This window comes from Dasypus novemcinctus, chromosome 9, assembly GCF_030445035.2.
Source record: "Dasypus novemcinctus isolate mDasNov1 chromosome 9, mDasNov1.1.hap2, whole genome shotgun sequence".
Taxonomy (NCBI): domain Eukaryota; kingdom Metazoa; phylum Chordata; class Mammalia; order Cingulata; family Dasypodidae; genus Dasypus; species Dasypus novemcinctus.
In genome coordinates, this window is record NC_080681.1 from 123,492,126 (window position 1) to 123,516,691 (window position 24,566).

Here is a 24,566-nt window from a genome sequence, read left to right on the forward strand (position 1 = left end):
CTCTCCTTGCGGGGCGCACTCCTTGTGTGTGGGGCACCCTTACGTGGGGGCGCCCCTGCATGGCACGGCACTCCTTGTGCACAGCAGCGCTGCGCATGGGCCAGCTCACCACAGGGCCAGGAGGTCCTGGGGATTGAACCCTGGACCCTCCATATGGTAGACAGATGCTCTACCAGTTGAGCCATGTCTGCTTCCCCTAATACACTTCTGATATACATTTATTCTGTATCATATTTCTGTTTACTTGCTTCATAATCATAATCCATAATTATCTTTCTAAAAACTTGTTTATTGAATTTTTTTTTTAAAGGCAGTACCAGGGATTGAATGCAGGACCTCCTACATGTGAAACATGAGCTCAACCACTGAACTCCATGCGTTCCACTTAAATGTCTTTCTAAGTAGAATGTAAGTTCAAGATTAGAGATCATGTTCATCTCATCACCTCTACAGTATGCCCCTTGCCAAGCATAGTGGCTGGCAAGTGGCAGGTGCTCAATAAATGCTGAAAATGACTGACTGTAACCTTTCCAAAGGTGAAATGCCATTTTTATTGAGGAGCCAGAGTGGTATCACATCACCCAAAATTAGGCTGTTGATTCTTTTATCTACAGAAATTGATTCCTTCGGTGGAATTTGAAGGCTGATCTCAAATCCTGGGATTAGATATACCTTGTCACTTAAAGGGCACAGAATTATGAACTTTGACCAGATTTCTGGAGCATAAATTCCAGATGACCAAGGGAACAGGACATGGAAAGGTGACACTTCCTATCCCTAATATCTTATTGTTCTAACACTTGGCCTGAAATGAAAGTCGCAGGAATAACTTGATAACTTCAGCATTTGCGTTGGTTGGAATGGCTTCTGGCCAGCTTGGGCAAAGGCCATCTATTTGAGACAGAACTGAATTTCAGTTGAAGCAGGTTTTCCCAGGGGATCAGGAGTAATTTTCTCCTCTGCAAGGAGAGGGATGAAAAGAACCTGGGTCTTGGATGACACTGATCCACCGCAACCACCAACCCTGAATCCTGCCCTATGTCTACACTCCCCAGTATAAGAGCCAATAAATATCCTTATTGTTCAAACCACTATGATTTAGGTTTTCTGTAGTTTGCAGCCAGAAACATCATGACATAGAAAATAAGTAAAATCAAGCTGCTCTTGTCTCCTTAAGCAACTTATCTTTTATTAACCTATTTGAGGGCAAAAGACATGTGAATGATGGCTCAGTTCTGAGCTTGGTGGATTTTAAATGTTAAACAAAATTCAACATTCCATGTATTATTAATTTCAATAAGAATAGAATGGCTGGAACTGCAGGTCTTCTACTTTGGTGACATGGATACCTTTAGCCACACTATTTTAAACCATATTAACCAAGAGAAACTTTGGAGCCCAAAGAATCTACCTTAAGGAGGCCAAATAGGACTGCTGCAGTCAGAGCTGGGGCAAGCCCAAAAGCCACTGGGCTCCTGAGTCCTCCTCTTAGGTGCTGCATTGTGAGGGAAAGATGCCAGCTAGGCCTTCAAAATCTGGAGCTCATACTCTTTCATGATTCCCATGAAGTTATTTCCTTAGACCTTGAGGTAGTCTGAATAGGACCAAACAATTTTTTTAAAAACCACCTCTTTTCCTGTCCTTTGCTTATGAGATCTTCTTGAACTCTTTAGTATTGTTGTAATGTTGTAATGTGTAAATTAGATTCAAGTATTCCTCTCCCTGAAGTATTTTTGGATAAGATATTTATGGGATAAAAAAGAGTGGCTATAGATGAAGATTGGCAAAACGTCATGAAGTTGGTACATAGGTATGTAGGGGAATATTATACCATTGTCGCTAATTGTGTATCTGTTTGATTTTTTCCTTAATAAAATGTTTTTAAAACATACTTTTTGGTACATTATTTAGGTTTGGGAAGACCTGTTGGGCAGTTTAACTTGACTGGGGAAGCCCTCTTCCTGTAGTCACCTGGGCTTGGTAAGACACCAGAGGCGGAAACAAATCTAGATTCTCGTTCTGAAATTGAGGTGGCAATTTTTATTAAACTTCCCTTGAGGAAGATAAAAACAGAGAATGGGAGTTCTACCCCACGTGCCAGGTGTGGCTCCAACAGGTGGAAAACCTTACCTGGGCCCTTCTAAGCTCCCCTTCTCAAGGGCCCCTACACTAATCCCGCCTCAGTGGGGTGGGCTTCCTTGCTGGGGTAACAGGCCTGTTCTCTAGGCTTCCCTGATGTTGCTCCTCCCAGCTAAGGTTGCCAGATTTAGCAAAAACAAAACAAAACAAAACAAAACAAAACAAAAGCAGGACTCCTAGTTCAATCTGAGTTTCAGATAAACAACAAATAATTTGTAGTACGAGGAGCCCCACCTGGAGTGCCGTCCTTCCTGGTTTCCTATCCTTCAGGGCCTGAGAACACTTGCTCTTTAGGAAACCTCCATGAGTAGTTCCGGAGAGGCTCCTACTGAGGCTCACAGTCCAGCATTTTTTCTCCCTCCAAGACTGTGGACAACTCGAGGGCAGAAGCCATGTCTTGGACGTCTAGTTTAATAATAGTGTTCAAGAACTACTTCCTGGTTAAGCAGCAAGTGGGGTGATGGGTGGCAGTTCAGGGAGGTGAGCTGCCAGGTTGAATGCCAGCTATCCACCAGACAGCATAGCAGAGCTGAGAGGGACTTGAGAGAACATTTGTGATTTCACAGAAGGGCACTGGCCCACAGTCAACCCGCCAGTTCACCAACAGTACCTGGAGCAAGAAACCTGCCTCCAACGCAGCAGCTGCTTCTACTGTCTCAAAGGCAGTAGCACACTGTGATTGCAGCATGTTCCATCTGAGCACTTTTTTCTTTCGTTTTTTGCTAGTTAGAATGAATTATGCCTCATATCAACTCGTCTTTCTGCCTGGGCATTCGTTGCCCTAATTCCAAGGAATTGCTAACATTGGGCAAAAATTTAACTTACTCTTTCTGTGTGGATAGAATACATCAGACAACACCAGACTACCATACTGCTGAAAACTCTCAAAGCACTGTTATTACGATGGATGAAAATTTCAAGATTTGGCTAAAACTTCATCACTGAAAAGTAGTATTCGACACAGGAGCAGAGCAGTTAAGAGTAAAGGCTCCAAGGACAAAACGGCTCCGCCACTGACACCCATCACCTGACCGTGCTCCCGTTTCTTATCACCCAGGCACCTGTCAGCAATGCCCAGCACACAGTGAGTACTCAGTGAGAGGCAGCCACTAGTAAACTAACTACAGTTTTCAGAGTTGTTGCGCATTTCATGATCTAGCAACTTCTGAGTTCCCAGAGAAGTGAATCAGAGTGGCTGGGAAGGAAGATTCTTCCTTCCACCCTGAGGGTAGATCTTCGAGAGGCCAGAAAAAGAAAGAGCATCCTATGACACGAGGAAATAAACCTAAATCGTCCATTTGGCTCAGTCTCTATATCTTGGTCACCAAGGACTCACTCCTCTTACTGCAAAAGTTCACACTTGCCCAATAAACAGGTCAGCAGCAACACCAAAGCTCTCCATATGCTGTCTGCTCCTCTGAATCAATCTGCCAATATAGAACTTTTTCCACAGGTTAGTTTCCTGCATTCAAATTATATAAACAATGTAATGGGTAGAAGAGTACAACACATAGAAAACACATAAAAAACATCCTAAACTCTAAATTTACATTATAAATGCAAACTAAAAAAAGGACATGGTAGGGAACAAACAATGGCCTATTTTCTTTTGCCTCAAAGGAAGTCACAGGTTATTAATTTTTATTCTCCTGTGAATTTCATTGTTACAATTTCCATTATCCAAAGAGGAAGTTCAGTCCTTAGGGACACCCAAACTACGCTATTACGTTGTGGCATTAGCAGCATCCTCAGCAGTAGGACCAAAGCAAGTAGCTCATTTTGCATGCAAATTTGCTGATCCATAAATAGTACAACAGGTTTTTTCACCATTCCCAGGTCTCCAGGGAGGGGCCCCATATGCCATACTTGGTGGGTCCTGAGGTCAACATGCTCACAGCTGGGTGGGGACTGGGCACTTTTAGGTAGGAAGGCCCTACAGTCTGAGAGAAGTTTCCAGCATTAGAACCTTTCCACAGCTCACACACACCTAATGAATGAGTTGTATTTTTCTATAGAGAAGGAATCAAAGTTTGAAAAAGTATAAGAAACAGACCCTTTTTATGCTTATGTCCACAAATGGCAGATTCACAATGGGCAGAAACAGAAGAGTTAGGGCTCTTCAGAAACTCAAGTGAGTGAGAGAGATCACAGAGAGTCCTCAGCAAGACATTTATCAACGCCCCAAATTCTGGGCTGGAGGGAGCACTGGGCTGACCCAGTGTGGCATTTCTCATGTTTTTAGGGTCTCCATTCACTTTTTGATTATTAGGCTATCAATAAGGGCTTAGAACATTCAAACTTAATATAATCCTTGAACTAGACCCCTCATTCTCTTGTTCTATTTCAGAGAGAGTGACATTGTCTCTGAAATTGTTCCTGAAAAGATTGCAGATGGCCGAGGCTGGAACGTGATCGAGGACAAGGCTGTACTAAGAAAACCTGTGAACATGTGTAAGGCAAAGCCTCCCTACCTCTGATGGGCATCCAAACCACCTGTGCACTTTCTAACCTTCAAGCTCTTGGACCTCACCTGCAACCTCCAAAGGAGGGCTACAGGCAGGTGTGTCCTGGCAAAGCTTAATGGCCATTCTGTTGTCTACCAGGCACACTCATAACTTTTCTTTGGCATAGCTGGAGATGGTAGATTCATGTGCATTTCACAGGATCACCATTTGAGGAGTTCCTTTCTTCAGTCACTCTGGGAGGAGACCGCCCAGCAGTAGGAAGGCATAAAACATCAGTTCTCTTCATGGCAAGAGGAGAATTTTAAATGGACTCTTGCTTTGCACACTTTGCTTCTCTTATGTGTGAAAGCCGGGATGTCCTTTTTGACTCCTTATTTGTAGTTTGATTGAATATTCTTCTGATTTTTAGTGCTGCTAATCTTGTTTTGAAGATAAAGGGATTTGTAAATTCTTAAAAGTAAAGAACCACACCAAAAACATTCATCTTAGTGACTTTGGATAAAAAGAAAAAAGCAAACCTGAGTTTAATTTACTACGGATTTTCACCCAACTTTTAAGCTTTTGTTTATGAACCAGGATCACAGCTCCTTTCCCCAGTTACTAACGCGCAGGCTATTTCAAATTCCCACAACAGAAGTCCAAACTATCATGCGGTAAACGTTCCTAGGACTTGGCTTCTGCAGTGTTCCTCTGCAAAGGAGCCAGGATAACCCCAGCATTCCTGTCTTCACTCTCTGAGCTATACAAACTATGCTTGTCGATGTATTCTTGCACAAGATCTGGTACCAAGTAGCGAATGCTCTGGCCCCTTCTGAGGGCTCGCCGGATCTTTGTGGATGAGATGTCGTTGGTGATCCACTCATTCACCAGATGAATGTTGCTCCGATGTTTCCACAGCACATCAGATTCATAGATGAATTTCTGTGCATCATTTCCAGCCCGAGTAATACAAACGAGCCCATAGTCTCCCACAATTTTGGAGATATCTTCAGTTTTCCACAAATTGGGAACACCAAAGGATTCCAACAGATCTGCTCCACACAGCAACTTTACCTCTGGTACACCTGGGAAGAAGAAAACACAGTGTCAGGGTTTGCATACCTAATAGCTTCCTGTCTCAAAAGGAACAGGGTTTTCTGGAAGGAGGGTCCAGAACTTTTACCAGATTCAGATTTCTAGAAGAGCTCTAGGACACCTCAAAAGTTAAGAACTACTACAGCACAAACAAGCTCAGGGTGCCTCTTATTCTCTCTTCCTTCATAAAACTAACAAGGGGCACTTTCTAGGCATCCATGCATACTGAATGTGAAAGGAAAAGGCAAAGGGGGTTAGCTCAGCTCTAGAATCTTACAAACTATTGCCTACAAATCTTGATAAACATACAACCTTTTGTTTTTGGCTCTAAGGATTTCTTTTGACTAAAATCTTGTCTTTGTTCAGTCCACTTCCTCTTCCGTCCAGGCTTTTCCAGAGTAGGTGACTCCTGCTGGTTGTCACAGTTTCTGGTGTCCAGTTTCTCTCGATGGTGTCTATAAAACAACAAAACGATTTCTCACGTGACCCATGTGGAGCTGGTCCATGCTCAGTGCTGATGTGTGCAAGGAGTGCCATGCCACGCAGGGGTGTCCCCCACGTAGAGGAGCCGCACGCGCAAGGAGTGCGCCCCGTAAGGAGAGCCGCCCAGCGTGAAAGAAAGTGCAGCCTGCCCAGGAATGGCACCGCACACACGGAGAGCTGACACAGCAAGATGACGTGACTAAAGGAAACACAGATTCCTGGTGCCGCTGATAAGGACAGAAGCGGTCACAGAAGAACACACATCGAATAGACACAGAGAGCAGACAACTGGGGCAGGTGGGGGGAAGGGAGAGAAATAAATAAAAATAAATCTAAAAAAAAAGGAGAAATTAAGACATTTACAGGTTAAAAAAAAAAACGGAAAGAGTTCATTATCAGAAGATCTGCCCTGTATGAAATACTAAAGAGAGTTCTTACAGCTAAAATAAAAGGACACTAGACAATAACTGAATAGTCAGAACAATCTTGAAAAAGAATAACAAAGTTGGAGGACTCATAATTCCTGATTTTAAAACTTACTACAAAGCCATGGTAATTAAAATAGTTGGTACTGACATAAGCATGGACATATAGACCAATAGAATAAAATTGAGAGTCTAAGATAAATCCATATATCTATGGCCCAGTTGATTTTTGACAGGAGCTCCAAGTCCATTCAATGGAGAAAGAACAGTCTTTTCTCAACAAATGGCCACAAAGAAATGAAAATTAATATTACAATGAGATTCCAACTCACACCCATTAGCATTGCCACTATGAAAAAAACTGAAAATAACATATTGGCAATGATGTGGAAAAATAAGACTCTCTGTACATTGTTAGTAAGAATGTAAAATGGTATACCACTGTAGAAAACAGTTTAGACATTCATTAGAAACTTCAACAGAGAATTACCATATGACCTGGCAATTCCATTCCTAGGTATATACCCCAAAGAACTGAAAACAGGATCTCAGATAGGTATTTGTATATCACAACATTATTCACAATAGCCAGAAGGTGTAAGCAACCCGTGAATGAATAAACAAAATGTGGTATATCCATACATAATGAAATATTTATTATTCAGCCGTAAAAAAGAGGTGAAGTGAGAGACTTCTAGGAAGGTGGCATTAGAGTAGGTAGGCAGGGCACAAATCTCTTACAGAAACAATGGAGGAAGGACAAAAATTTGTGCGAGGAACGCCATTGGGGATCTGCGGACCAGGAGAATGATGTGTATCCTCCAAAAGGGCAAGGGACAGAGAGATGAAGAAGTTGAAATGAAAACTGTAAGTTACTAGTCACTGGGGCAGAGAATGACACCCATCCCCCAAGCTCAAGGCGAACGGCCTGGGTAAAACCCATGGCTCACTACAGCCAACTGAGAGGGGAACAGATATCTTGCTCCCTGGGAAGAGAGAGGGTGCAGCGGATAACAGAGAATGATTTCTCTTCATTGAGTTTGGCCAGCAGAGTCTGCTTTGAATCTCAGCTCTGGCCAAAGAATGGGCATGTGGAAATTTAAAGAGACAGCTCCATGGAAAGATTTGCCGAAAAGTGCCATCTGCTGGCTGACCAGGAAACTGCATGAGAAAACAATCCTTTTTTGGAGTCTCTCCTCCCAGACCCCTTGGATTGGGTATGTGCCCCATTAGTGGGTCCTTGGCCCTATTTAATAACCTAAACTAGACAACTTTAAAGACTTTGAGTAAGTTGAACCAAAAATCAAAGAAGAGCCATGAAACAAAACCACTAGGCAAAAGAGAAATGGACTGTCAGAGTAAATTCACCAACATATTCAGGTGCCTAGACATCAGCAAAAAATTACAAGCCATACTAAGAAACAGGAAGATACGGCCCAGTCAAAGGAACATACCAAAAATCTTGAAGAGACATAGGATTTAAAACAATTAATCAATGATAATCATGCAAATCTCCTAAATCAATTCAAGGATTTGAGGGAAAATATGACTAAAGCGATAAAGGATATTAAGAAGACAATAGGGAGTGGATGTGGTTCAAGTGGTTGAGTATCTACCTCCCACACGGGAGGTCCCAGGTTCAGTTCCTGGTGCCTCCTGAGAAAAACAAAAACAAACAAGCAAAACAAACAAAGACACCAACTCAGGGGAGCTGAAGAGGCTCAGTGGTTGAGCATCAGCAAGTGGTATCATATATTTAAGGTACTGAACGAGAACAACTGCCAGCCAAGAATTCTTTATCTGGCAAAACTGTCCTACAAAAATAAGAATGCATTTAAAGTCTTCACAAACAAAAATTGAGTCAGTATGTTACCAAAAGACCTGATTTATGAGAGATACTAAAGGGAGTGATACAGCCTAAAAGGAAAAGAAAAGGGCCAGAACTTGGAGAAGAGTTTAGAAATGAAAATTATTTAGTGACGGTAACTTAAAGGGTAAAAAGACTGACAACAGTAAGATATAAGAAGGGAAGGCCAAAGGATAAAATGGATGAAATAAGTAGTGCCTTAGAGTAATGCCATTGAACCTTAATGGATTGCATTCCCCAATCCAAAGACATAGACTGCTAGAATGGATAAAAAAAAATATGAGCCATCTATCTGTGGTCTATAAGAGACTCACCTCAGACCTAAGGAGGGTTGAAAGTGATTTCTGTTATGTATATTTTACAACAATGAAAATAATAAATAAATAAATAAAACATAAAAAGGAATGCCTAAAGGCTAAGGCACACCTCATGCTCTATTACTGTGTTCTCCAGCCTTGAAATGATCTTACATGGAAGTGGCTTAAGCCTTTCCAGCACTTGTGACAGTTTTCCAAATCTGTATGTTCACAGATGGAGATAGCATTGAAACATGGCAAAAAGTCAAGAAAGACACCTATCCATTTTCACAGAACTTACAAAGTTGATTTCCCCATAAATACCTTAGCACTTTAGCAGTCTCTATCCACTCATTCTGAAGACTTTCCCACATATCAACTTCCACCCATTTTGAATTCTTGGTAGCAAGCTGTGCCATGATGACTCGGTGGTGGGCAGGGATCAGTCCTTTCTTCTTATATGCATCACCAACAGGGGAAATTATGCCTTTGATCACTGCATATTTTCCTGTATAATATGTTAGATTAGGTATTAGGTATAACAAATTAGATTTATGCACAGTAAATATTACAATCAATATTGCTTTATAATCACAGATCTCCTTTCCTGGCCTTTTACTTTTCTAAAGTAATTTCCATTATCAGTTAAAAAGAAGCAGGAATAAATCTGATACCTTTTTTTTCTTTTTCTGATAACTACATATTGGACAGGTTCGTGTATACATCATTGTTTGTGTGTAAACATTTGGTTTAATAAATATATAGTAAAGGGCAAAATCTAATGAAGATGGTCCCTTTATAAAAGAAACTTGAATATATTCAATGGATCAGGTTGTTTAACCTGGCAATGTAAGTATTCACGTGCGTTATCTGCCTTGTGACTGCAAAGTACCAGTGTTTACCATTTGAGTCTGGGAAGGAACCTCAAATATAATCAGTCCAATCCCTTCCATTTTACAGATGAGGAAAGGGGTTCAGGGAACTTAGGTGACTGGCAGGAGTGGGAGAAGAATACAAGCTCTCAGCAATAGGCTCTTTATTACACTATGTTCGTTTATCTCCATACACTGCAAACTGTTTTCTGGTATTTGAATAAATTTTTTTTCAGTTTGAGATTTTCCAGAAAAAAGTGAATATTTATGATTAAGTTTCTTCTGCATAACTTTTTCAGACTAGGTTCTAATATGATTGGGACAATTTTGATCTGTCATTCCACTAAAGTTTAGGGCATTTACTTCAGAAGTTGGGTTTGGGGGTTAATGTTTAGAAGGATGGGCATCAAGAAGTATCATTTATCTTTCATGTCATTTCTCTCTTCACCTATAATTTACATAATTATGTTTTCAAATTTAATATTTAGGATGAATGACTTTATTTTTTACAAAAAGATAATGCCAAACTGCTTAAAAATAAATATGCAAGAATAGACAGAAATAGCAGCTATGTACAGCAGAAGCATATAGAGATTGGGAGGTGATGAACCGTTTGTTTTTTATTATTGAAATAATGAAAATGCTCTAATAACGACTGAAGTGATAAATGAATCACAACTATGTGATTATACCAAATATCACTGATTGTACACTTTGGATGAATTGTATGCTTTATTAATATGTATCAATAATATTAATAAAAAAAGATAATACAAGAGACAAAAACAGGCCAGGCTGAAATAGTTTAGTTTTAACATTTCAATACAGAAGGAATTTTCCCCATAAAAGGTGTTATTAATTATATAGAGAAATACAATATTAAAAGATATTCAGAAGGAGCCCTTGTTGTTAAATGCATTTAAGGATGGGCAATAGGAGTGATGTGCTAGAGTCCAAAAGGAGTTTTATCAGCTTCAAAATTAAAACAACTTTCTAGGATAAAAGGAATGATTAACAACACAAGAATAACCTGTACTGAATTTTATAATGGAATGATTCACTTTAGTTTCCAACTAACAGCAACAGGGATTACTTACTTTCCTAACAACGATTTTGCCTTTCACTGTAAAGTTCACATCTGTCATTTACAATGTTACTTGGATTATTTAAACATTAATGTCTTTATTTTTTAAAATTTTTTAAAAAAGATTTTATTTTTTTATTCCCCCTCCCCTTGTTGTTTGTGCTCAGTGTATCTGTTCGTTGTGTGCTTGTCTTTTTAGGAGACATCAGGAACCGAACCCAGGACCTCCCATGAGAGAGAGAGGTGCTCAGTCACTTGAGCCACCCTCCCTCCCTGCTCCTACTTTGTTTTGTCTCTCATTGTGTTTCCTTGTTGTGCCTCTTTGTTGTGCCATCTTTCTGTGTCATCTTGTTGCGTCAGCTTGCTGCACCAGCCTGTCATGTCAACTTGCTGTCTTTCTCGTCTGCTTTAGGAGGCAGCAGAAACCACACCCGGGTAGGTGGGTGCCCAACTGCTTGAGCCACATCCGCTTCCTATTAACGTCTTTAAAAGAAGTGGGCTTCCTGGGAAAGTATAGATTCCGATAAACCCAGGTGAACTATCTTTACTGAGCAATAAATCATTGATGATGAGGTAAGGTAGAGGCACACCTATGGATGCCGGTTAACAGGTTAGTGGTTTCTTGTGTTGTTGTTTTTTTTACTATTATTGATCACACTTTATTTTAAAGTCATAAAAAGTCAGCAAAGAACAGACTGACTCAGGTGGTCTGGTTGGACAAATACTTGATTGTACCCATGTTTCCAAGGAATGTGGACAGCAGCACTGCGTTTACACAATGAGAGCAATACTTTTCCTTTCCACCTTCCTGGCAACATTTTTGTCAGATAAGGCAAAGGATGGGTAGCTACGAATGGTGGTTTGAACCATGCAAGAACAACAACAAATAATAGAGTAATAGGTGTGTAGTAAACACCTGGTTGCTGAATCTTAGGCTGAGAAAGGCAGGGAGAAAAATCACAGGTCATGGTTTAAAGGCATTTCAACTTAGAATTTTTAAAAAATATGCCAGAAATAAGCCTTTTAAAATTGTCTTCCTGACACCTTTAATACTGGGCAGCTCAGTCCAAAGCTAATTTTATCTTTTCTGTAATTTTTTGGTTGAGTCGTGGCATGGCTTTCAAGTCTGCCTCTGCCCTCTTTTATTCCACATTAGGGGAATCATAAAACCAACTAAAAATCTTCCTCTAAAGCTCTGGATTATAGAAATTATCAATAAGTAATATTTCTTTTACACTTAAGCATAAATAGCTATAATGAAGATGACTGTTCACGTTCCTCTTCTAGTATTTCAACTCTGTGAGGCCCCTAGAGTAGAACGTAAACTATGTGCCAGAAAGCAGCAAAATACCTTCTGCTCTAATGATCATCAACCTCAATCCACTCATCTCGTTTCTTTTCACCCATTAGACCTTCCCTGATGTGTTACAGTTCTTGGAGCCAATATCTTTAGCCCAAGAAAAACATTCATACTTAACTTCCTTCTGGGGATTACCTTTTTGTCTCTTGTCTCTGGTAGTTGATTCACATTTTTTTATCTTCTAGATTCTTGAATTTGATGGAAAAGGGATTATTTTCTCTTCAAGTTCTGGGGTACATAGCTTATACATATCCAACTACACATCCAACATAAGAAATTTAATATCTTTAGGAACTTTGGGGGAAGTGGACGTGGCTCAACTGATAGAGCATCCGTCTACCATATGGAGGGTCCAGGGTTTGATCCCCAGGGCCTCCTGACTGATGTGGTAAGCTGGCCCCTGCGCAGTGTTGCTGCACACAAGGAATGCCATGCCACACAGGGGCGCCCCCATGTAGGGGTACCCCACGCACAAGGAGTATGCCCCACAAAGAAAGCCATCCAGGAGTGGTGCCACACATACAGAGAGCTGACGCAGCAAGATGACGCAATAAAAAAAGAGACGCAGTTTCCCAGTGCCACCAGATAATGCAAGTGGATGCAGAAGAACACACAGAGGATGGACACAGAGCACACAATGGGGGGGGGGGAGGGGAGAGAAATAAATAAAATAAATCTTTAAAAAAAAAAGCTTTGGCATTCACAGATTCCTCCTCCTTATAGGTAGCTGGCTGATTTTGGGAAGATTTGATATACAAAGCGTTTATTTTGCCATGTTGGAGACTGCTTAGTGATTTCTTTCTAAAGTCACAAATTTTTTTTTAAGATTTATTTTACTTCTCCCCACCCCCATTGATGTTTTTGCACTTGCTGTGTCTGTCTTCCTTGTTGTTGCTGCTTATTTATTTATTTTTTATTTATTTCTCTCCCTTCCCCCCACCCCGGTTGTCTGCTCTCTGTGTCCATTTGCTGCATGTTCTTCTGTGTTGCTGTGTGTTCTGTGTCCTCCTGCATTCTTGTCAGTGGCACCGGGATACTGTCTCTTTTTTGTTGCATCATCCTGCTGAATCAGTTCTTCGTGTGTGCAGTGCCACTCCTGGGCAAGCTGCACTTTTGTCACAAGTGGCGGCTCTCCTTGAGGGGCGCACTCCTTGCGCATGGGACTCCCCTATGTGGGGGACACCCATGTGGCATGGCACTCCTTGCATGCATCAGCACTGTGTGTACCACACGGGCCAGGAGGCCCTGGGTTAGAACCCTGACCTCCCATGTGGTAGGTAGATGCTCTATCCATTGAGCCAAATCTACTTCCCCCTAGTTTCTTTAGGAAGGACTGGGAGTCAAACCTGGGGCCTCTGATGTGGAAGGGAGGCACCTAGTCACTTAAGCCACCTCCACTCCCTGCTTTGTTGTATCTCTCATTACGTTTTTCTTCTCTGTGTCTCTTGTTGCATCACCTTGTTGCGCCAGCTTGCCATGCCTGCCCGTTGCACCACCTCACTGTCTTCTTTAGGAGGCATGGGGAACCAAACCAGGGACCTCCTGTGTGTGTGTGGGAGCTCAATCGCTTGAGCCACATCAGCTTCCCTGAAGTAGCAATTTAAGTCCTATAAAAAGATACTTGAGGGAAGCAGATGTGGCTCAATGATTGGGCTCCCATCTACCATAGGGGAGGCCCTAGGTTTGATTCCCAGGATCCCCTGGGGAAGGCAAGCTGGCCCATGCTGCAGGGAACTGACGGCCCACGCCACAGAGAACTGGTACAGCAAGATGATGCAAAAAAGGAAGACGAGTAGATACAGAAGAACTCACAGCGAATGGACACAGCAAAGCAGACAGTGAGTGCAAGTGGCAAGGGGCAGGAATAAATAAATAAAAATCTTAAAAAAAAGATACTTGACTTCTTGATTAATAAAGCTAAGCTGAAGCGGATTTTCCTTTCCGTTAGTGACTACTTCTCCAATTCTGTATATTTCATGGTAGTTTCAAACTCAACACCAAAGAACTGATTAATTAAACTTTTCTTTTAGATGGTGGCACTGCTGATACACAGATGAAGAATCTGTTTCTTTAACAGAATCATCCACTAAGCCTTCCAATTTCTGTTGTAATATTCACATCATTTGTATCCAACATTCATTTGCATCCTGTTGAAGATATTGTCCTTGTTCACCCTCTCCACATGGGCTCAAACAAATATCTAAAGGCTGCAGTAATAGACTATACTAAAGCCATTTCTCCTGAAGCTCTCAAGGCACCTGCATACCTTTCAAGAGCATCTTTGAGGTCAGGCACAGTCTGGCTACACTGAACTGTGGCATTCATGTAACAAGTGTTACCAAGATTTGTCAGCCCACATGGTTAATTCCATAGCACATGCTAACTGCTCCTCTGTCATGTCTTCTACAAAGAGTTTTAGCTGAGAGGTCCTCAGGGAGAGCATCTGCAGGTCCATCATTAGTAGAGTAACTCCATTTTTCATTTTGTTGTTTTCCCAGTCATCATTCCTCAACATTCCTCCTTCCACCATTACTTTCTGTCTGGCTGGCTGGACTCCAGTCAGTGCCAAAAGCTGAGTCCTGAACACCACTGGAGGTTCATCAGTATTCTATTCTATACCTTCAAATTTCTCCTTTCCCCATTTTACAGTAATGGAATAGAGCTGCGTGGCGAGGAGCAAGGGGAGGCGGTGACACAGGAAGGTTCGACTGGCAGGGCAGGCTAAGGGAAAGAAGCAAGAAGAAACTGCAGGGCAGTGTGATGGTGGTGGCTGTGGCCAATAGGTCAGTTTTTGATGGCCACAGTCCAGACGACTGGCTGATGAGATTCCACAGTCACTACCCCAGTTCCACCGTAGATATTAGACGTACTAATCAGTATTCCAAAATCAAGCACATGATTTAGGAGGCTCTAGTTTAGGCCTGTTGTGGTGACATGACTGCAAGGCTGTCCAACAGGAATAAGGCCACACCAATCACCTTCCATTCTGGTGTTGACCTGCAACTTGTGCTTTCCTGGTTGGAGCAGGTAGATGAGAGACTCCTCTTAAATTATTATACTTGGCAAATGAGTGATTCAAGTCATCTGAAACAAGGTGCTCTCAGATGCCATAATCTAGTCAAAATGCCTGCAAGTCCTTCAAGTATCACAATCATATCAACCTGTAGGTCTTTTCCTTCTATCTTCTTTTGGAGCATTTGAAGGCAGTGGGGTCTTGATCAGGAGTTGAAATCAGCTCACACCCTTACTAGTGTAGTATTCTCTGACTTCAGGCCTAACGGAATCAAAATCTCCATTGATTAATTCAGGCAAAAAGCTTTCCCGCCCTCCTTCAGTGATCTCATATAAGCCGGTGGCACCTCTATCAGCATAGGTTTTTAAAGAGTTTTGCTTCAAAGATGATGAAAACAGTTGTCCAGAGGATGATTCAGAATCAAAAGGCAATACTTCAAACTCCCATTGGGAAGCAGGGGTCCCAGCAGGTCACACGCTCCATACTGGACATTGGCTACTATGGCAGGTGGAGCCACACACTGCAAGGGCGAGGGTGGAGCGAACTCGGTGCTCAGCTGAGGAGACTCTGGAGGCCTTGTTTACTTTTAATAAGCTTTAGTTCAAACAATATTAGAACTTATAAAATGATAGTGATGTGATACTGCTGCTAATAGTTCTTCAACTCTACCTGACACTACTCTGCTAATACTGAAGTTTCCCCAAGTCTTCCTTTTTAAAGTACAGTATTTTTGGTGCTATGAAAACCCTAGTAATAGTCCAATTTGAATAGTGTGCAGAAAATTTGTTTCCTCCCCTGTGCTCCAAGAACAGGCATCTTGGCCAGAGGCATTCCTGCCATAACCATATAGCTTAGACTTAGTTATCTAAAGGGAAGCTTCTTCTCCTGGCCCTTTCCCTTGGTCTTCCAGTCAGAAGCTCTATGTGGATCCTCGGTGCTATGTCTTAGTCATCCCCAAATGTCAGCTCTGCCTACAAATGCATGCAGATGCTCACTGTCGCTCACATGTGCACTGACACAGCTCTATTCGACCTACATCCCCGACTGTGCTGCAAGGACACACAGATGACTACTTAAAATAGTGGCCACCCTCTGACAGTGCTATGTGCTTTAGGATCTTCAGTTGTCCAGGTAAAGATCCTTTCTGGAATTGTATGAGTTTCTACTCAGAGAAAGGTAAGAATTACAAGTCCAAGTTTTCCTCTCTAAAGAGGTATTGGTATTCTGGACTTGTAGGAATCAATAAGGGAAGTGCCAAGTATTCAGGATGATATGGATTATATATACATTTATTCTTTGGCATGGCTAGAACAGAACCCTCCCACTGAACACAACTAAAAAAGGCTGATGAAGTATAAAAAATCACCTTATTAAGCAGTGAAGCACTGACAAAATAATAAGGAATTAACTGAAATTACCTGGCCAAAATCTAAGAGGAATTGGGAAATCTGAAAGGTAAGCAAATCACAAATCTGCTCCTGACCCATGTTTATTCTCTGAACTCAGGAACCTAAGCTTTGGTTTTGATTGCATCATGAAACGAGGAATTGAAAGCCCAAGGCCCACCTGACGGGAGAGTCTAGTGGAGGCCCCTCCCTCACAAAATTGAAGCCTTAAAGGATAAGACCCTGGGGATGAGCATGAACCAGAAGAATGGGGGGAAGTATGCCTTGTTGCTAAGCTGAATAGGGAAGAACAAACCAAACAACCTGTTTTTGAGAATTTGTAGCCATAAACTGGTTCTACCATAGATTTTTTTAAAGATTTATTTACTTCTCCCCCACCCCATTGTTTGAACTGTCTGCTCTGTGTCTGTTTGTTGTGTGTTCTCTGTCTGCTTGTTGTCTTTTTTTTGTTGTTTTAAAGATTTTTTTTTTAAATTTCTCTCCCCTCCCCACCCCCAGTTGTCTGCTCTCTATGTCCATTTGCTGTGTGTTCTTCTGTGACCACTTCTATCCTTATCAGCGGCACTGGGAATCTGTGTTTCTTTTTGTTGCATCATCTTGCTGCATCAGCTCTCTGTGTGTGCAGCACCACTCCTGGGCAGGCTGCACTTTCTTTCGCGCTGGGTGGCTCTCCTTATGGGGTGCACTCCTTGCGCATGGGGCTCCCCTACGTGGGGGACACCCCTGCGTGGCACCGCACTCCTTGCACGCATCAACACTGTGCATGGGCCAGCTCCACATGGGACAAGGAGGCCCAGGGTTTGAACTGTGGACCTCCCATGTGGTAGGTGGATGCCCTATCCATTAGGCCAAGTCCGCTTCCCTCGTCTTTTTTTTTTTTTTTTTTGAGGCACTGGAAACTGAACCCAGGACCTCCCATGGGGAGGGAGGTGCACAATCATTTGAGCCACCTCCCCTCCCTGCCCTACTTGTTGTATATTTCTCATTGTGTTTCCTCCCTGTGTCTCCTCATTGTGTCATCTGGTTGTGTCAACTTGCCATGCCAGCCCATCACATCAGCTCGCTGTCTTGCTTGTCTGCTTTAGGAGGCACTGGGAACCAAACCCAGGACCTCCCATGTGGTAACTGGTTGCCCAACTTCCCTCTAGTATAGATTTAAAGTCCAAATTCACCTCATCCAAATGATCTTCAACCCCTGAGTCATGAATTTACAGTGATCCTAGACTGGTAGTGACCTTAGGTGCTTGGCAGAAGAAAATAACTTTCTAAGGAAAATGAGCAGCTCAAAATAAAAAAACAAACATGCAAGAAACAAGGTATCATAAGCAAGATTAAGAGGAAATAACAGGCAGCAGAATCAGATCGCTAAGACATTAAATATTGAAATTATCATGGATTATAAAATTACTATGTTTAAAGAAATAAGACAAGCTTGAAAATATCTAGTGGTATAGGAAGCCATCAAAAATGACCAAGCCTAAAATGGTGTTTATGTGTGATGAATCTGGACTCAGATGGGATCTCCCTTCATAAGACTTTCATGCTAATGTGCTGGAGGTGCAGTTAATGTTGGGGTTTAAGATATATTTAGGGGATTTGAATCTCTGGACTGACAATGTGATAGCCGGATCCTGAGCCTCAAGAGACTCCAGCACCTACAATCTGATTTATTGGACTTACACACTCAGCTAAGATGGAGTTGAAGAAGGACAACCACCACACCATGGAGCCTAGAGTGATTACAACTGAAAATGGGAGGATTGCATCCAGCATCCAGGTGGAATCTGAGCCTCCTCTTGACATAGAGGTGCAATGGACACAACCAATCCAATGTCCACATAGAAGAGGTGGCATTGGATTGGGAAAAGTGGACATAATGGACAAAGGGTATGGGGAAAGGCAGGAAGAGATGAGAGGTGGAGGCGTCTTCGGGACATGGAGCTGCCCTGGATGGTGCTTCAGAGGTAATCACCGGACATTGTAAATCCTCACAGGGCCCACTTGATGGAATAGAGGAGAGTATGGGCCATGATGTGAACCAATGTATATGAGGTGCAGAGGTGTCCAAAGATGTACTTACCAAATCCAATGGATGTGTCATGATGATGGGAACGAGTGTTGTTGGGGGGGGGGGGGGAGAGGGGGGGTGGGGGGGGTGGGGTTGAATGGGACCTCACATATATATTTTTAATGTAATATTATTACAAAGTCAATTAAAAAAAAAAAAAAATTAAAAAAAAAAAAAAAAGAAACAATAAAAGGAGGACCACAGACCAAAAAAAAAAAAAAAAAAAAAAAAATGACCAAGCCTAGGGGGCATGGAAAAACATACCAAGTGTATACTATGGACCATAGTTAGTGGTAATAGTCCCATCATGTTCTTTTATACTGTACAGCAAATGTTCTACAATGGTGTAAGGTATTGGTGGAGGGATGATTATGGGAATTCTGTACATTGTGTATGATTATTCTGTAAGCTCACAACTTCTCTAATAAAAACTTTAAAAAATGTAAAAAAAAAAAAAAAATGACCAAGCCAGGAAACGGATGTGTCTTAAGCGGTTGGGCTCCCGTTTACCATATAGGAGGTCCAGGGTTTGATGCCTAGGGCGTCCTGGTGAAGGCAAGCTGGTCCATGTGGCAAGCTGGCCCACGTGGAGTGCCAGCCCAAGAGGGAATGCCACCCCATGCAGGAGTGTCCCCCCAGGCAGGAGTGCCGCCCTGTGCAGAAGTGCCGGCCCACAAGAAGAGCTGGTGCAGAATGATGATACAACAAGAGACATAGAGGAGACAGTAAGAGACATAGCAGAACAGGGAGGTGAGGTGGCACAAGAGACTGAGCACCTCTCTCCCACTCCGTAAGGTCCCAGGATTGGTTCCCAGAACCACCTAATCAGAATATAAGCAGACACAAAAGAACACACAGTGAATGGACACAGAGAGCAGACAATGGGGGCTGGGGGGTGGAGGGAAAGACAAATAAATAAATAAATCTTAAAAAAAAAAATGACCAAGTCAAACAGAACCTGCAGAAATGAAAAATGTAATAACTCAAGTCAAAATCTAGGTAATCAGAATTAACAACAGATTTGGTCATATAGCATGATTCTAATTATGGAACAAAACCAAACCAATCTGTGTGCATACATAAAAATTTACATGTAAATTTATAAAAAAAAACTGGAAGGACAGATTTTAAATTGCTAACAGTAGTTGCCTCCAGAATGAGGAGTGAGAGGTATTTTATTTTATGTATTTATTTTTATATATATTGAATCTTTTATAATAACCATATTGTCCATGAAGACTATAAACATAGGTGGACATAGTAAATGATTTATTGATATCTTACAGTACATGTAAAATACTATGTTTCCAAACTTTATGGTCACTCTATTCATGTACTGTTTACAAATAACTAAAAATTGCCATAGAGGTAAGGTAAGCTGTGGCCTGATCTGGAAGGTCTTATGTTTGCTAACCTAAGTGTTTTAGCTTTCTGCCTTAAGTAATGGAAGGCTCCTGAAATAGTTTAAGCATGGGGATGACAGATTCAAATTTCTATTCTAGAAAATCCATTCTGGAATAATGTAGAAGAAAACCTGGTGGACAGAAGGGAGACAGGCTGAAATCAGGAATCAGGCAGGACGCAATCGCGAAAGTCTAGCTAGATGTGAACTTGCCACCAAGCAGCAAAATGCCTTTGTTCTAACTTCCCTTGTACTACTCACACCCTCGTGCTTCACTATACACAAAGATGATTGAAAAAAAGAAATGGTATTTAAAAGCAAAGATATATGAGAGAATCCCTGGAGAAAGTGGAATTACATAAATGCAATGAAGACAAATCCTTGTGAAACAATGAAACCACAGTTTTCAGGATTGGAAAATCACTATTGTTCTTCCCGCTGTGTTCTAAAATATATAAATCTTATATCACAGGCCATTAGCAGGATGCTCAATTCCTCTTTGGATGTATCTACCCTCTCTCTCGGCTAAGTCTGCACAAGGAAGTAGGACACAATGACTGTGCCTGGTTTATCTGAAACAGATCTAGCCCTATTGGTTCTCTAGTCTTGAGTTGCTTTGGGGTACTATGCCTACCTGTTCCATTCATGTAGTCCTTGGCCAGCTCAAACAACCTGAGGTGCATGTTGGTGATGGGATTAAAGGAACCACAAGCAAGGAGAACCACCTCCGTCTTCTCTGAAGTTTCCATTGTAAGAATTTGAAGTTGCTGATCTAAATGGAAAACAGTGACACCTCCCTTGTTTTCTACAGAGGAAAAAGAAAGTAAGTTTAGTCCCAGATTTCTTGATGTCCTTCTCTGGTCTCATTGAAAACAGATGGGTAAAAATATTTGACTTCAATGACTGTGTTAGAAGAATGGCAAAAATGACCCCAATTCTCAATATCAGTATTTTAGGTCTTTCCCCTTAGACTGGTCAGATTCCACAGAAAAGTGATCTCCAACTTCTTCCTGTATATGCTCTGAAATCACTCTGCCTGTGTTCAAATCATAGCATCAAAATGTACATGTGCTGGATGACCTTGGGCAAGTCACCTAACCTTCCTTTTATCCCAGTTTCCCCCAGTCTTAAAACAGAAAATAACAGTACCAGCCTCATGGGATTGTTGTGAAGATTAAATAATACAATACGTGTACAGAACATAAAATTGCTTTTGGCAGATAGAGGGCATGATGAATGTAGCTATTATGAATGTTGCAAGTCATGTTGCTACAATACAACTGTTTTTGAGCTATGAAAAAACATCATTTCAAGTAGTTCAACCTATGATTATTACTGTATTGAATCTTTTTACCTGGATGTTTTGCTCCTGGAACTCTCTCTCTTTTTCTAATCTGAGCTGCAAATCTCTAATCCTTTTGTGCTACTGTCTTTCACACTAGTCAAATCATTTTTACCACTCCCTGAGTTAGATACCCTATTTCTTAGGTCCACATACATCATTGTCTTTCTTCCTTTAGTTCCTCATTTTTTTCTGGAGCATCTCCTCAAGTAGCTTCATAAAAAAGGATACATGGGGGATAAGTTCTTGAATGTTTGTCTTTATTCTTTCCTCAGTGATAAAGAGCTTGACACAGGTAATTCTAGGTTGACATATTTTCCTTTAAAATTACAAGGGCATTTATCCATTGTTTTCTAGCATCTGACACTGCTATTGAACATCTGAGGCCATCCTAATTCTTGCTCCTTTGTATATAACCTGTTTTCTCTCTTTGGAAGATTTTTATAATGTTCTATTTATTGCCAGGGCTCTGAAATGCCAAAATAATTATGTTTCTTGGTGGGGATTTTTTTCATTCATTGTGCTGGGCACTCAGTGGGCCTTTCGATCTAAAACCAAAGCACTCAGTTCTAAATTATTTCTTTGATAAATGTTCCCTACTAATTTATCCAATAAACAAAACACTTGCTGTTATGAAGTTTTCTTAAATATTCTTACATATCCAAATTAAGTTTCAAAAGAATCATTCTGAAAGTGAGTAAATATAATTCCAATAATGTCATCACTGCTCAAAGATCAATGGTGAACTTTTGGAGAAATATCTGCAGAGTTTGAAGCATTTTTATAATTAATGCAGAAATATAACAAATGACAATAACAAAATCAATAGGTATATGATACTTTTCAGCTAATAAAATACTTTCATTTACATGACCATTTAACCTTCACCACAAGAAATAATTTGGCTAGCGTATTTAGCTTGTCAGATATTTAGTTTTTCTAGTTAATCTTCTGTCATTGGACATTTAGGTTTTTCTAATCTGTCACTACTACTAACATCTCAAAGAAGAAATAATTGGTTGAGAATAAACTGGGATTAAGAAAAGAAAGGAAAAATACATAAAAAGTGAAAAAAAAACCAGAACCTTGAGGACATTGTATTAAGGCTATAAATGCCTCACTGTGTACTTCTAAAAAATGCCAACACTCAGAATTCATGTGATAGAGGGTATTTATTTGTGCTGCAATCATGTCAGATACAACTGCTGAGTCTACCAACCTGTTTTTATTCAGATAAACTCAGACCCCGGGGAACAGTTAGTGAGCCACAGTACTAGGGCTAGAATTTCGGTTTCCTGACTTCTAGGTTTTCTCTTACCAAGAAGAAAAATAGGAGATAAGCTAGAGTGGTGCAGATTGAAAATGAGCCCTGTGGCCAAAGAGTTGAAAAATGTGAACTTTAACCCCTTAAGCAATGAGAACCTTTGAAGATTTCTGAGCAATGGAGTGACAACAGGGTTCTAGAAAAAATAGTTTTAGAAAAATAATGCAATCCTGGATATTCAAACTGCTTACTTGGCTGTGTAAAGTAAGCTTGATCTAATCACTGAGCCCGCCATGACTTAAATTTCCTTATCTGTAAAATGAGGATAATCTCAGTTATTCTGAGGATTAATTCTGAGGTTAATGCATGCAAAGTGCTTAGCATATTGCCTGGCACAGCATTAAGTATTAAAATGAATGGTCGCTGTTATTATGAGGAAAGTGACCGCATGGATGTTGGTGATGGTACAGGACTGATTCGAAGGGACAAAAACAAGATCAGAAGGCCAGGTACAAAGTAATGAGAGCCTTGATTTAAGGAGGCAGTGGGAACGGGAGAAACATTTATCAGGGCCAGCAGCCCAGCTTCGCGAAGGCTCTTGTCCACCAAGGCCTGCCGTACCAGACATGCGCCTGCCCGCTGCCAACATGCCCAACAGGACAGTCAGTGCAGCGGAAGGAGCGGTGACAGAGGAACCCAAATGAGGCTGGTGAGGTTGTCAGCTACACCTGCTCCTGGGAAAGGGGAAACCAAGCCAAAAAAGGCACAGGAAAGGAAATCTTCAGACAGAAATGTGCAAAAGGGAAAAGGGGAGTAAAGGAAAAACAGGCTGAAGTGGCTAACCAAGAAACTAAAGAAAATTTACCTGCAGAAAATGGAGAAACCAAAATTGAGGAGAGTCCAACCTCTGATGGAGCAGGAGAGAAAGTAGCCAAGTCTGATTAAAACCATATACCAGGTCTGATCATTGGTCCCTGTATCTCCCTTCTTGTGCAATCCACAGGGGTTTTTGTTTGTCTTTTAATGGTACCAGGACAGTGAATGAGCCCTGGACCTCACATGTGGGAAGCCAGTGCTCAACCACTGAGCCATATCGATACCACTGAGCCATATCGATACCCCTGAGTAGGTTTCTTTGTTTGCTTGTTGTTTTTTAAATTTGTTTTTAGAAGGCACCAGGGACCAAACCCGGGACCTCTCATGTGCCAAGCAGGTGCCCAACCACTTGAGCCACATCAGCTCCCCAGGAATTATTATCAATTATTTTGTAAATGCAAGTTTTTTAGTTAGCTCTAGAAGAAACACGTTTAAGGAAATTGGGATCCTACCTCATCCCATTTTTAAAGTGTAAATGTTTTTCTTTTAAGAGTAAAATCATTTGCTGGGGATTTATTTACTTTGGTAAACCAGAAAATAGGATATGGAAGTACCAGAGGCTGACTGCCTTGGATGCTAACTTTACATTCCATGGGGGAGAGGGGACTGTTTTTAAATCCTTTAATACAGCATTTGACCCCAAATTTTAAGCTGGAAAGTAACTAGAATATCTTTAGAAAAAAACTACAACTACATGGCTTTTTAGATTTTCACATTAAGAACTGTGTACAAATTGTTTATAATATCTATGTGCTGATCCTCAAAACAACCATACAATTTCAATCATGAAAAAAAAAGCATTTATTCAGTAAAAAGTGAGGCCTTCTCCAAACCAGGCAAGGTGGGAAGGATCATGAAGACATTGCTAATTGTTGATTAGGGAGCGAGGAGTTGATAATGCCTAGCATGGCATTAAAAACAATTACTTCTGGGAAGCAGATTTAGTTCAATGGATAGAGTATGCGCCTACCATATCGGAGGTCCAAGGTTCAAACCCAGGGCCTCCTGACTAATGTGCCGAAACTGGCCCACGCACAGCGCTGATGCGCACAAGGAGTGCCGAGCCATACAGGGATGTCCCCCTCATAGGGGAGCCCATGCACAAGGAGTGTGCCCCGTAAGGAGAGCCA

At 41.3% G+C, this 24,566-nt stretch overlaps 1 protein-coding gene and 2 pseudogenes across 1 annotated transcript in view; all 3 read right to left on the reverse strand.

Moving 5' to 3' along the window:
- Window positions 1–527: 527 nt before the first annotated feature.
- NMNAT1 (nicotinamide nucleotide adenylyltransferase 1) overlaps window positions 528–24,566 on the reverse strand; it is a 42,358-nt gene continuing 18,319 nt past the window's right edge. Inside the window, exons 2-5 of the mRNA XM_004467413.3 lie at window positions 20,589–20,759; window positions 9,074–9,257; window positions 5,991–6,133; window positions 528–5,668 (exon numbers count right to left, since the gene is read on the reverse strand). Coding sequence (XP_004467470.1) covers window positions 5,268–5,668; window positions 5,991–6,133; window positions 9,074–9,257; window positions 20,589–20,703 — 843 coding nt within the window. The 5' untranslated portion in view covers window positions 20,704–20,759 and the 3' untranslated portion in view covers window positions 528–5,267. The remainder of the gene's footprint in view (window positions 5,669–5,990; window positions 6,134–9,073; window positions 9,258–20,588; window positions 20,760–24,566) is intronic.
- On the reverse strand, window positions 11,957–14,745 carry LOC139439594 (ubiquitin carboxyl-terminal hydrolase 14 pseudogene; annotated as a pseudogene).
- On the reverse strand, window positions 14,850–16,565 carry LOC139439595 (thiamine pyrophosphokinase 1-like; annotated as a pseudogene).